The sequence below is a fragment of the Sturnira hondurensis genome, unplaced genomic scaffold, assembly GCF_014824575.4.
Source record: "Sturnira hondurensis isolate 20B ecotype Veracruz unplaced genomic scaffold, ASM1482457v3 Scaffold0020642, whole genome shotgun sequence".
In the NCBI taxonomy this organism is placed as follows: Eukaryota; Metazoa; Chordata; class Mammalia; order Chiroptera; family Phyllostomidae; genus Sturnira; species Sturnira hondurensis.
In genome coordinates this window covers 2534412-2548086 of record NW_028093273.1, presented here as the reverse complement: position 1 = coordinate 2548086, position 13675 = coordinate 2534412, and the positions used below count along the sequence as shown (strand labels likewise).

The 13675-nt window shown below is 39.6% G+C and overlaps 1 protein-coding gene and 1 pseudogene across 4 annotated transcripts in view; one reads left to right on the top strand and one right to left on the bottom strand.

Annotated features, from left to right (window-relative positions):
* Positions 1 to 11789, top strand: part of CEP78 (centrosomal protein 78) — a 29925-nt gene extending 18136 nt beyond the window's left edge. Inside the window, exons 10-16 of one of the 4 annotated variants that reach the window (XM_037030334.1) lie at positions 553 to 598; positions 2175 to 2295; positions 7690 to 7775; positions 9156 to 9322; positions 10092 to 10263; positions 10578 to 10625; positions 11169 to 11789. In XM_037030334.1, coding sequence (XP_036886229.1) covers positions 553 to 598; positions 2175 to 2295; positions 7690 to 7775; positions 9156 to 9322; positions 10092 to 10263; positions 10578 to 10625; positions 11169 to 11732 — 1204 coding nt within the window. In that variant the 3' untranslated portion in view covers positions 11733 to 11789. Of the gene's footprint in view, positions 1 to 552; positions 599 to 2174; positions 2304 to 7689; positions 7776 to 9155; positions 9323 to 10091; positions 10264 to 10577; positions 10626 to 11168 lie in introns of all 4 variants that reach the window. The other 3 variants (XM_037030336.1, XM_037030337.1, XM_037030338.1) reach the window with 3 other exon arrangements.
* Positions 1944 to 2097, bottom strand: LOC118976083 (uncharacterized; annotated as a pseudogene).
* Positions 11790 to 13675: the final 1886 nt, after the last annotated feature.

Sequence of the window (13675 nt, the reverse complement as noted above, 5' to 3'; positions counted from 1 at the left end):
ATTGATTTTAAACAGGACTTGAAGTGGATACTCTGTAAAATGTTAAATTGCTCACATTAAATTCATTGTGTGTAGTGATCAGTTATATATCATCGTCTCCATTGGACCGCTGATTATACTGTTTTGCAAATGGTAATGTGAATTATTATTGTATAAACTGCAGAGCTGTGGCCCCAGACTTTGCACATAGTTTTATAACTTAGGGGTTTTATATCTTCCAGAGACACTTAGTAATTTCAATTCCATCCTGGTCATAAGGAGTAAATTAGAGAATCATTAATATTACCAAGCAAAGAAGTAAGACTGGAAAGTTCAATCATCCTGAACGTAGGAACTGAGGTGCGTCTCTGCAGCTCAGTTATCATAAAGCCAATCTGCTGAAATCTATTAAAATTTTCTTCATGGCAGAGCCTGTCAGGTCCTCACTTTGAACTTATGTATTTTTATGCAAAATTCTATGTGGATATTATACATGATTGTGACAAGTTTTATTAATGGGTTAACTGATGTATTTACATTAAAATATAATTTAATTTGTTGATATCTCTTTAGGGGTTTTCCATTGATCAAAACTCGGGATTTATATAATCAGTTGCAGGTATGTAGTTATTATACTTACAATGAATCAGGGACTGAAGTGGGAAAGGTGGAAGGTCATTCTCTTTGCTGTTTAAATGGGACAGAACCTTTAACATTTTTCCCTTCCTGAAGTGAATTTATTTAAAACTTCAGGTCACTCTCCCAGTGCCACTTTGTGGTTGGGTGGGTGTGGCACACACTGGCAGCCCTGTGGTTTCATCTGTACACGAGGAGGCCGTTTCTGTAGTCCATAAATCAGCTGTTACCCAGGGAAATGGGTGTGGCTGCCATTACTGACCCGATATGTGGAGCTGTCATGTTCAAGAATTTCCTTATGTTTTCAAGAAATGTTGTCTGGGGGCTATATCAGTTCCAAATCCTAAAGCCAAAACAAAGCCACAACTCTCCAAGCCTCTGACTTCTCCAAACACTTCCCCCCACTCACCAAGACCACATGGAATTCCTTTCATTCTGCCTCATGATCTTAGAACAAATGAGTCCTGGACTGAGACAGGAGCACCCTGGGTGTCCGTGCTGGCCCCGAATGCCAGGAAAAGTGCTCGCCTTGTCCTGCTCCTGGGATCTGCCCACACTGCAGGGTTTGCTGCTTGTGATATCTTAGTCCTTGACCCGTGCGCAGTTATGTAACCCCAGCATGCTTCTTTTTGGTCTCTACACTTTTCGTGGGGTTGCGACCAGGTCCATTTTTTTAAATTTTGGAACTACCATGCTGAACAACATTCCAGTGGCAGTGAAACTTGAAAGAGGAGTTGCATTAGGATTACACAAGTTTGGCTTGAGGATGTTGGAAGATGAGGCTTTGATGGGTTACTTTTAATGGTGTATGGGCATGTGATTTATTTTTAAAAATTTTAGTGTTTGGCATTTTAATTAATTACGAGTCTTCTCTGTCAGTCCCCTCCTGATGGATTTTCCTTCTAAAATGACATTTTCTTTCAGACGTTGTATCTGAGGTGGAGAATAAATTTTTCATTTGCAATAAAAAGTTGATCTGAGAAAAAAATGTTTACCCTGGCCCCTCCATGGCTTATGTGCAAGATATTTAATAAAATAATATAGATAATTCTAAATGTTAATCCTAACCATGTACAACAGAATTCTGTACAGTAACACAGCAAAAACAAGTTCCTCTCATTTTACTTTGTCATTGCTTATTTTAGACTAAGGGACAGTGAAAGACATTTATAAATAATAACTTGATAACTCAGATCACTTTTTAAAAATTTTTATTTGCTTTAGAGAGAAAAGAAGGGGTGGGAGGGAGGGAGAGATAAAGAAGGAAAGAGACATGTCAATTACTACCCCATCTACTCCCTGTACCCATTGGTCAGTTCTTCTATGTGCCCTGATGGGGGGTCAAACCCACAACCTTGGTATATCGGGACAATGCTCTAACCAACTGAGCTACCCAGTCAGGGTCAGATCGCTTGTTTCAATTAGCAATAATCATGCCTCGGATAAACCTCATTGGCTACGATACTGCCACTGCGCAAAGCTGACTTTTTAAAAATGTCCTTTAATATTTGGTAGCTGGTTTGTATTATTTCTTGTACTTTTTGACTTGTTTCTTCAAGCAATTAGATTTTCCTGTGACTGTGACAGTAGAGAGTCCTTCCTCCTCAGAAATGGAAGAGGTCGATGATTCTTCAGAGAGTGTTCACGAAGAGCCTGAGAAAACCAGTTTAAAGCAAGAAGCGTTACAGGTACACAGTTACCACTTGCACGACCAGCCAGGAGGTTAGGGCAGCTTGAGTGAGGCTTCTGCTTTCCCCTCCCGTCGCTTTACTCGGCCCGGTTCCTTAGCTTAGACCAAGGTGAGAGATGGGCGTTTGAGCTCTGAGAAATAAAAATCAAAAAGTGCCACCAATAATATATGTTCTTTCTCTTAGAACCATAAAATATACCAGGTTTAGGGAGAGCCTTAATGATCATAGTTCTGAATGAATGTAGTCCGCTGATTCAGCATTCTTATTTTACAAATCAGGAAATCGACTCTTCCAGCTGAATTCTCTTCCTGTAAGAGGATTTCATGTCTAGCAAAAGTTTTTATGTTGATCGTCTCCTTTCCTAAAATAGAAACCCCTACATTATATTGTTTAATAAACCTGCCATCTAATGTTGTCTCATAGGTCTGTTTGTATGGATAGAAAAGAAAATTGGATTTTTGTGACAGATTTTTGCACCTCAAAAATACTGTATTTTATTTCAGCTTTTATGCAGAGTTGATAATTGGTCATAAATAAGGAAAACATCATTTGGGGGAACCTTATCTTTTTGTTCATCAAACTCCATACTTAATTTTTTAAAATTACTTAATATGATTTTAGTGTAAAACTTGACAGATTTAAAACTAGTTATCCCATTATGACTATGGAAATTACTATTTGTTTTTTTTAAAAAGCCATATTTTGGGGTTTTTTAAAAGTTAAAATTAATGATAATATAGAGAAGTTTTAAGATGAATACTTAGAAAATTATGAAATGGTGGAGTGGTGGGAATCTGTTGAGCCTGTAAAATTATCCTTTTTGTCTTGTAAATGAGCACCTACAAATTGTACCTCTATACTGTTTATTCTGAGTCATAGAGTAAAGACAAGACCCTGGAGCTTCTAATCCCCATTCACTGCCATTTTAGATTGTTGGACTCGTTCCCCTCACTACTAGGAGGTTGTGTTTGGAAAAGTGATTATAAGTGTTAGGGAAGACCAAGAAGGCTAGAAACTGTAACTAGGGAGTAGCTGATTTAAGATGCATGAGGACCCTTCCAGCTCTCAGATCCATTAAGAGTTAAAAATTAAGCAAACTATATATATTGATACAGTGGAAGAACTACAAAGCAGTAAAATGGAATGACCTAGAGCTACAAGCAACAGTGTGGATGAATTTTTAAAACCAGTGTAGAGTGAGTTAAATAGGATAGGAAAGACTGCATACACTATGCTTCTCTTTACATCAAGTTAGAAGTTGGTAAAACCAGGTGATATTGCTCGGTATATATGCATATAAGGACATGAGTGTTAGGAGACAGTATTTAACTCTGGGAGGAGGAGAGGGGCTTATAATGGGGAAGGAATGTGAGGGATTTTTAAGATGCTGACAAGTTTTTCTTACAGACTTGAGTGATAGTTATAAAAGTATTCTCTATTTGTCACACTGACGATTTCATTCTTTGCCATTTTTAGTATTCATTATGTTACAGTTAAAAACCTGCTTAGAGAAATGGATGTGTGAGTGGGAACAATGTGGGTTGGAAGGCCTGCCACTTGCACAGCCGGGTAGTGGAGCATAACTTCAGTTGCCCTCCACCAAGTTATGAGATTCCCCACCACCAGCCAGCTGACCCTTGAACAACTCGGGTTTGAGCTGTGCCTGCCTATCAGTCAGAAATCATGTTAGTGGGACTCACACACTCCAAACACGAGTTGTCCAAGGGTCAGCTGCTTTGTGTTAAGCCCTTTGCGAATGTTTGCTTTCACATGTTCATCAGTTAGCCTTAATTGAACATGTTCTATGTACCAGACACTCTTCTAGGTTTTATATGTGTGTTAACCNCATTTTTAGTATTCATTATGTTACAGTTAAAAACCTGCTTACAGAAATGGATGTGCGAGTGGGAACAATGTGGGTTGGAAGGCCTGCCACTTGCACTGCCGGGTAGTCGAGCATAACTTCAGTTGCCCTCCACCAAGTTATGAGATTCCCCACCACCAGCCAGCTGACCCTTGAACAACTCGGGTTTGAGCTGTGCCTGCCTATCAATCAGAAATCATGTTAGTGGGACTCACACACTCCAAACACGAGTTGTCCAAGGGTCAGCTGCTTTGTGTTAAGCCCTTTGCGAATGTTTGCTTTCACATGTTCATCAGTTAGCCTTAATTGAACATGTTCTATGTACCAGACACTCTTCTAGGTTTTATATGTGTGTTAACCCATACAGCTTTCATAAGAACTCTATGATGTGGGAACTTACTTCCATTTTATAGATGATTAAATTGGGGCCAAAAGTTATTGAACTTGTCTGAGGTTAAATAGCTAAGGATTAGGGCTAGGATTTTGCCCCAGAGAATGTGAATTTTTTAAATATAATCTAAAAGAAATGTACCAATTATAAGCAAAGAAAGGCACATTTAAGGAAGACAGCAAGTTTTCACCTGGATATCCAGCTGGAGGAAAACACACCTTGTCTTCCACACACCCAAGTCTTGCACTGGCAGAGCTTTTCCTTGTTCAGCAGGTAGTTATTGATCATCTGCTCCTGTGCTAGACGCAGGTGCTGGGCATAAAAGCTTAAAATACACTCCATTCCCTTGAATGTCTTGCACTCTGAGTGAAGAAGTAAGCCAACAGTTAGAGTTGAGGTTATATACCAGGTACATTGTCATTAGCAGTATGAAATCTTAGGAATCTTTTGGAAAACAGTGTGGAGAGCAGTACCACAGAGCATTAAAAATGTTCACATGCTTCGATCCCATCTCATTTTTATTGATTTATTTTATTAAAGTGTAATGCTAGATATGCATAAAAATAATTATTTTGTCATATAATATTGACAAATTGTAAAGAATTTAAGTGTTTAACCATAAAAGAATGATTTAACATGGAATGATAAACCCTCTCAATGGAATGTTACGTGTTCCACTAAAAATATCAAGGTAATGGCCCCCCTGACTGTATGAGAAATGACTGATTCAATGTTAAATGGAAAAACTTGAACTTAAAACCTGATATACAGTATGATGGGAGCTTCGTTCCAGAAAAATATCAACTAGCCAATGAACAGCAGGGAAGGAGAGCAGATGACAGGAAGAAAGTGATAGGATACCTTGCAATTTACTTTCTGATACTTTGGTTTCTTATTTTCTATCAAATAACATGAAGTACTTTGTAGGAGGAGATGTTTTTTCCTAAGTTTGTGTTCTACCTCCCCGCACTAGAGGGAGACACTGCTTCATGTAATCGGACATGCTTCTTAGAACTGGTTAGAATGGAGTATTTTAGTCTGCTGTCTCTGGTTGTGGTATGATTTGTTCATTTGTTTGGTTTTTGTTTTGTAAAAAATACTTTATTGAGGTATAACATATATACAGCAAAGCGCTGAAATCATAATGGTAAAAAACTGAATTTTTACTGTGTACGTGAGTATGCACTCACAGCACTCCCGTCAAGATAAAAACATGTACAGCCTTTCCAAAGGCTGCCATGCTCAGCTTCTCCAGTCGATATATCCCCCCTCTCCGAAGGGAGCCACCCTTACCGACTCCTTTCACGTGGTGGGGTTTTTTGGGTTGCTTTTTTTTTCTTAAAGAAATCTCTATGAAATAGTTTGGAATTTTTTTCCCTTTTTCCTCATTAAAAACTTGGCTAGCTTTAACTGGTAATGGAACATTTAAAAACTTGAAGTTACTAGATAAACAGCCCTATGACATCATATTGGTAGATAAATCTTTGCCCACATCGCTGATGAATTCCTTCTGGCAAATTCCTGGATATGAGATTGTCAGTGTGTACTAGAAATTACACTCCAGAAAGTAGTTCCAGTTCTCTCCCAGTGATGGCACGTAAGAGTTCCTTCCCTCCACACACACGTACCAGGGGCAAATTAAACTAAGTTGAAATTTCTTGTTTAAGTTATTGTTCAAAAGCCTTTAAAATATGTAAATATACCTTGCTATTTTAATAAATATAGGCATTCTATTTGTTTATTGCTGTATAACAAACCACCTAAAACAGTGGCTTAAAACAGTAACGATCACTTATTTTGTTCATGAACCTGTGGTTTGAGTAGTACAGTCACTTCTCTATTACTGCAGACTTAGTGACCTACCACAATACTTATTTATTAGCTCACAGTTCTCTGGGTCCGAAGTCCAGGCCCAGCATGACTGAGTTCTCTGCTCAGGGTCTCGAAAAGCTGAAACGGGATGCCAGGTCGTTTCATCATCTAGACTCTGGAAAAAAACCTCCTTCCAAGCTCATTGAGCCCATTCGCATAATTCACTTTCTGCAGTTGTGAGACAGAGGTCCCCTCATTTCGCTAGGAAAGCTTGCTAGCGTTTGGAGGGTACATCTTCCTGTCTCCTTCGCCACAACATTACAGTTCTTCAAAGCCAGCAACAGAGAGTGTTCCTCTCATCTCTATTGTACTTCAGGTCTTTGGGAAGAGCTGAGTCCCGTTTAGCAGGCTGCCATGTTCACCCGGAATAATCTCCCTACTTTAAGATTAAGTGATTTGGGGGACTTTAGTTACACCTTCCAAGTCCCTCCACTGCAGCACCTAGGCTAGTGTTTGATTAAGTAACTGGGAGATGTGTGCACTTCAGCAGGTTGGAATCTTGGGGGCTCTCTTAGAGTGCCGTACACCACAAGTAGTGTCCCCCACTGCGAGGGTCTGTGTCTCGTTCTCGGAGTTTTGGTAAGGAAGTTCACCGATGTCCCTTCTATTTTATTGACTTTAGTGAACAGAAGAATTGCCCCTTCTGTGAATAGGAATGGCACCCACCCTCCGGAGTTCAAACGTGGACCTACTGCTCAGTTAATGATGGAGCCTTGCGGGGGCGCTACTCCTCTCTGCCTCGTTTTTCCCATCTGTAAAGTAGAGTGGAGTGAATAATGGTCTTTTTCTTGTAGGGTTTTGATGATTAAATTATGTCGAACCTCCTAGAATTGTGCTGAGCATATAGTAAGGTGCTTTAAAGGTGTTTACTTTTTTAAAAATGCATTTGAATCTGCAGTTTCATAATTCAAACGTGTTAAGTATGTTAACAGGGCTTCCCTAATTAAAGGGACCCACAAATAAAAATAAAATTTGTATTTATTTCTGACTCAATGAAATTATACACGTATATGCCTTTTATGTGAGTTGCCACAAATCTATTTTGGAAAGTGGGAGTTAAATAAATCTTCAACATTATTATTCGATATATACTATTAACTAATTTTACTATCATGGTATGGAGTTATGAGTAACGGGCTATAATCCCAGAATCTGGGTACACTTCTGGCTCTGCCCCCCAAATCTTGGTGAGATCTGTCGCTGCAGACTTGGGGATCTCACACTGTGACTAGTCTGTGACACGCAGTGTACGTCTTCACGGCAGGAGAAACTGGAGGAGTGCCTGACGCAGCTAAAGGAGGAAAGAGTGATACGGCTCAAGGCTGACAAACGAGTTAGTGAGGTAAGCTAGTGTTTTTTATACTTGGAGAGTTTTTTGGCTTTATTTTTGTTTGATTTTAAACCATACACACTGTTTGTAAACTTGAAAACTGTGACATATTGCAAACTGGTTGTACAATTATAAACATCTGTATTAATTTACAGTTACTGGCCATATGATCTATAATATGATGTATATTCCAGAAAGCATATTTTTTAAAATGTAAAAACCTTAGGATTTTTGTGTGTGTGTACTTTTATATGACTTTAGCTTATTTTTCATTCATGATGTTTTGATTCAACAAAGCACTTTTTAAGCTCATAATATGTATACAGTACCATAAAAGACATAATAAGACTGTTTACTGACAGTGAATTAGGAAAGTGAACCATTTAAATAAATAAGTATAAGATCAAGAAACTGCCAAGAACACCATGAAAGAAAAATATATGTTGTGAGAATTACAATTAGACTAATGTGTGTGAAAGCCAGGCATAAACTATGACAAGTTCTATATAAATATATTATTACAAGGAGAGTGTAGAGGGAATTTCATAAAGTGCATACACTAGATTGGAGGATGTGTACTCATTCAGTAAATACCATGTATCTGTTTATATGAGACAAAGGTGTATCGTGCACAAATGGCCTTTCTGAGAAACACTAGAATTGGGCTTACACGTGGTTTTAACTGGACAGATGTTGCAGGGAGGGCTGTGCAAGGGAGGAAACCTTTTTAACTTGCCAAAAAATATTGGTAATCATATAGTTGATAAATCAGGTATGGCTTAGGACTTTTAAACTTACACAATTAATATTTTTCTCATTAAAATCTTTATTTTATTTTATTTATCTTTAGAGTGGAAGGGAAGGAGAGAAGGAGAGAAATATCAATATATGGTTGCCTCTCATGAGTCCTCTGCTGGGAAGTGGCCTGCAACCCAGGCATGTGCCCTGACTGGGAATCGAACCACAATTGTGTGGTTCTCAGGCCTGCGCTCAATCCACTGAGCTACACCAGCCAGGGCTCATTAAAATCTTTAACATTCAACAGAATTGAATTATTCCGCATTCAAATTTGACTCTGTATTTGATTTTCTAATTCAAAGGAACTTTTAAGCAACTAATTTTCTGATGTAAATGAAGATCCATTGTGAATTTAACCAGCTAGAAATGTGATCTTTTGAAAGATCATTAATAAAACGACTGTTTTATTTATATACCACCCAAGATATAAGAAATTTTGTTAGGTGGCTCTGAGTTTTTGTTATGTCTTTTACTGGTGGAGAGTTAGATTAATTACAAATTAACTGCGTTTTTAAATGTTTTATTTTAGAGTGTTACTTTTTTTTATGACAGTGAGACAAAAGCATGTCAGACATTTCCAATCTTCTTTTATAGCTGGAACACGAAAACGCCCAGTTAAGAAACATAAACTTCTCTTTGTCTGAGGCCCTTCAAGCTCAGTCATTGACAAGCATGATCCTGGATGACGAAGGCGTCTTGGGCAGCATTGAGAATTCTTTCCAGAAGTTCCATGCCTTCTTGGATCTCCTTAAAGATGCTGGGTTAGTTCATTTCTCTCCACGCCTGTCATTTCCTCACAACTACATGGTAGTTTGCTGAGGAACTTGAGCAGTTTTCATCACTTCTGTGGTCATATTTAGTGTGTAACTGTGTGTAATGTACTAAATTTGAGGAATTAAACTTTAAAAGAAATGCAGAATTATAGATCTGCTTTGGTAGAGCGCCCAGTACAAAAGGGTGACCTGTAGATAGAATAATTAGGAAGTATAGTTTGTGATCAAGGTGAAACCAACGGTAATTTTAATTGAAAATATGTCAGAAGGCATAGGAATTCCCCCACCTTTTACTCACTTTGAAAAAGAGAAGGCGGTGTTGATCATCCATGGCGTATGTTTTGTGGGTGAATGGCTGGTGTTGGGAAGGAAGGAACGCACATGTTGTTGGAAGCGGAAGGAAAGATAGGTGGTAAGGAAGTGTGGGGGAGGGGAGGCACCCAGGACCAGGTGTGTGGGAGATGTTGAAGCTGCCAGTGAGACCGTGTTTGAAGTGGAGTGCTGACAGGTGAGGGAGTAAAGTCGAATGGTGGTTAGTTAACCCAGTGTTGAGGGGAGAGGGATGCTGAAGGGGTGGTTGGTCCCAGAGCAGGAATATGGAGAAATAGGGGAATTGGGGACAGAGAGAGGCTTATAATCTGAAGGAGGATATTGGCTCTTAAGGTTATAAAGGTATTTTTTTAACTTTAGGTATAGAGAAATCTAAGCTGCCCTTTTGTGACTATCGTAACCATTGCCTTTTCCTCCTCTTGTCCAGGCTCGGGCAGCTTGCCACAATGGCTGGTATAGATTCGTCAGACTTTCACTTACTAGGTCGTCCCCAGCTGAATTCTACTCTTACTAGTCCACCTAATGAAGAAAAGAAGGCACTTGAAGAAGAAAGACCAGACTCAAAGCAGAATGCCCTTGGACAAATGCAAAATATCCAAGTAAGTGGACAGAATAAAACTTAATAATTCTAAGACTGATTAGCAAAAAGGGAGTCAGAGAAAGTCAGAGAAAATAATAACAATCTTCATTCACATACTTGGGAGCTAGAGGCTTCTTTGGGGTCCTTTCTAAATCTAGAATGAGTAAATCTGTCTATTTCATGATATCATTTGTTATACATAAGAAAACTGGAAGCTCTTTCGAAAATTTATGACTGAAAGCAAACTATCCTTAGTGAAAGAAATGAAGCATTAGAGAAAATGTTCCAAATTTTAAGTTGTGTAAATGTCTATTCTATTCATATTTCATCTAGGTTTCTATTTGTATGCAGTCAGCTTACAATGAAGGAACACTAATGAAGGTACAAGTACTGATACAGATAATTACTTAAAAATAAGCGATCCAGGAATAGGCAGCATATGATAGTTAATCACCCCGTTGGGGAAGTGGAAGGGGAAACCCGTCTGCTTCTCCTCCGCACTGCCTCGGAGTCTCCGTCTCCCTCTCGGCCAGTCTGAGACTGGTCCTGGGAACCACAGCTCGAGGGCGTAGTCTCATCACAAATGGGGTATTGCTTACATGTGTCCGGAGTATAGGAGGGAAACTCATTTTCTTAGGGAATAGGGCTTTATTATTGCTAATGAAGGAAAGGGAAATGGGTAGTTACCCCCAAACACAAAAGTCTGAAAACATAGTGGACATAGCCTTGGTTATAGCAAAGTTAAGTTGGGAATCACTTGGCCAGATACAGCTAGAAAAACATCGGCTCTAAAATCTTGTGAATGATCAGTTGACTGCCTCAGTAGTAAAGTCAGAGTAACACTGAAGTTTAGGACTCTTATTTTTAATGGTTGGCTTTGTTCATTACTGAAATTTTGTCTTGTCTTTTTTTCTTCCCCTCCAGTTTCAGAAAATCACAGGTGATGCTAGGATTCCTTTGCCTCTCGACTCCCTGCGCATCCCAGTTTCTACTCAGGAGGCCTTAGGGACATCCGGGGACAGCGTGGGGTCGTACGGCGCTGAGCGGCGGCAGGAGTCGTTTGAAGAATTCATTGCTAGAACATGTTCTCCTTTAGCAGACGTGGTTTCTGGTCCTGGAGGTCAAAGAAAAGAAGACGAGTTTTCTAGAAGTAGCAGGTCTTCTTCAGAGAAAATGACCAAAACAGGTGAACATTCCAAAAAACACTCCGCTAAGAAACAACCCGGAAAGGACCTGCGTCCTGGATCTGACTCACCTGTAAACCAGAAAAGCAAAGGAATAGGGCAAAATAGCTCTTTGGTTAGTGAACCAATTAAAAGTGAATCTTTGAAGAAACACATTTCTGTCAAGAAAGAAAGTAGAACAGTGACTGTTTCATCCAAGACGAATAAAAGTGAATTCAATCTGTTAGAACATTCCGAAAGTGATGCTCTTGAATCTGACTTTGAATTTCAAGAAAGCATTCACACTCTATCACGCCTGACATAGGTCTAAATCCTTGGAAATTATGTTTTTTGCCTTAAAATTTTAATACATTTCTTGTTTCCATTATGGCATACAGTGTTTTAAAATATAGAACTGGAAGCCATTAGAGAATCTATTTATCTATTCTTTTCATTATAATGAGACTCTTGATGTTTATTTCCTTTTGATACTTTGCACCATTCACTCAAGTGTTTGCTGAGGGCCTGATATGCACAATACCATTCTAGGCATTACTATTCCTAGTGATGAACAAGACAAAGCCTTTGCCCTTATGGAACTAATATTCTGTGGAATGAGAAAAATATTAACAAAACAGGGTAGGGGGACTGGAAAGGGATGGGAGTGAATAAGTGGAGTGGTGTTACCGTTTGGTTAGATGCGAACACATTATAAATTTCATGGCCAAAAGCGATGTATCCTAATTCATAATGTCCAGAGCAGCCTGTATTTACCAAGTGCTTAACCAGGTTTATTGATAACAGCAGCACTGTGGTGGGGAATCAGTCTTTTGCCCATTGTCTAGATGAGGGGGCAGAGGAAACAGGTTATGTGGGTTGCCCCAAATTGCTCAGTTAAAGTAAGTGGCAGAGCTGGGGTTTGAATCAGTACCCATGCTCTTAATCGCTTTGTTATTCTCTTTCCTTGTTAAGAGAGAAAGGGCTTAAGGGTGACAAGAGAGAAAAGCCAGTGAGCACTAGCGTGCCAAGGGGTGGGTCCATACGCCTCTCCCTTCCCCCAATTGGGTAGGATTTTTTAAAGGCAGAGTATAGAAGAGTATGTGAACACATGTCTCTAAACTGAATTATGTCTCTGGTAAAACGTGTATAGATAAGTTTTTAGTTCAACCAGACTGACTTGAAAGGTAAGATCAGAGAAAGCTGGAGCATCCGATTTCTTCCAGAAGGTCCTGCCTGATTGTTATCAGAAAAGCTGCTACAATACTATGAATGAATACTGTGTCGTTCTTTAATCATTAATTTACTGTTATGGGAACAGTGAACAAGATGTAGTCTTGGCCCTTTAACAATAGTGAGAGAGAAGACACACAAGCAGGTATCTTAATACAGCATGTTACATTTTATGCAGGGAATACTTAGGGAATTTAGCCAGTGTTTGGAGAAGAGAGCTGTGGGGTCACAAAGGTCACCGAAAGAAGTAACACCTAAGCTAAGTCTTCAAAGACTGGTTGGAAACTGGCAAATGAGGTGATGAAGGGATACTCCAGGTACCTAAGCACAAGTACAGAGCCTTGGGTGTGAGAGTGGTGTGCTTGGAAACCACACCTACAAGTAGTTCAAAATTAGTGGGCTGTCCTCAGGCAGTGGCACGTGAGGCTAAAGTAGGGAGAGTGGGCGCAGGTCTTAGAATCCGTGCTGCGTGGAGCTGGTTCTTCCTCGAGAAGAGTGAGCTAACAGGAAGGACTGAAGAATGGCAATGACATGTCCAGGTTTGCATTTTAGATCATTAGCTTCCATATTGCACATCAGTTTGAAGAAGCGTGGAGATCAATTACACCACACTCTCGTGGGGAGTGTTGTTTTCTAAATGGGATTTAAAACACCCTCACTGCCTCTCCTGTCCCTATTGAAAGGGTTCCATGGGCAAACGGAGACCTTGGCTTAAAGTTCAGCAGGTTTCTTGTCTACTCAAGGCCATTGCAGACTAACATGTTCATTCTGAATCTCTGAGACAGGCACATGGTATGTAGCCCTTCACAGAGTAGATTGGATTATAGAATCTGCTCTGGTAGAGGTGTCTACTGGTTCCAGCAAACACCAATTTGGTGAATTCTTAGGCAATCGCAGGAGGAAGAAAGGGTCTGAAGTAAGGTAGAGGTGAAAGGAAGTAAGTTGGAGTTTATTTAGGAAGTAATAAGCAAGTCTTGGCTATGGAAAATCAGGAAGAAGGAAGGTGGAGGCTGGCCTCCCCTTCGCATCACTAAGGTT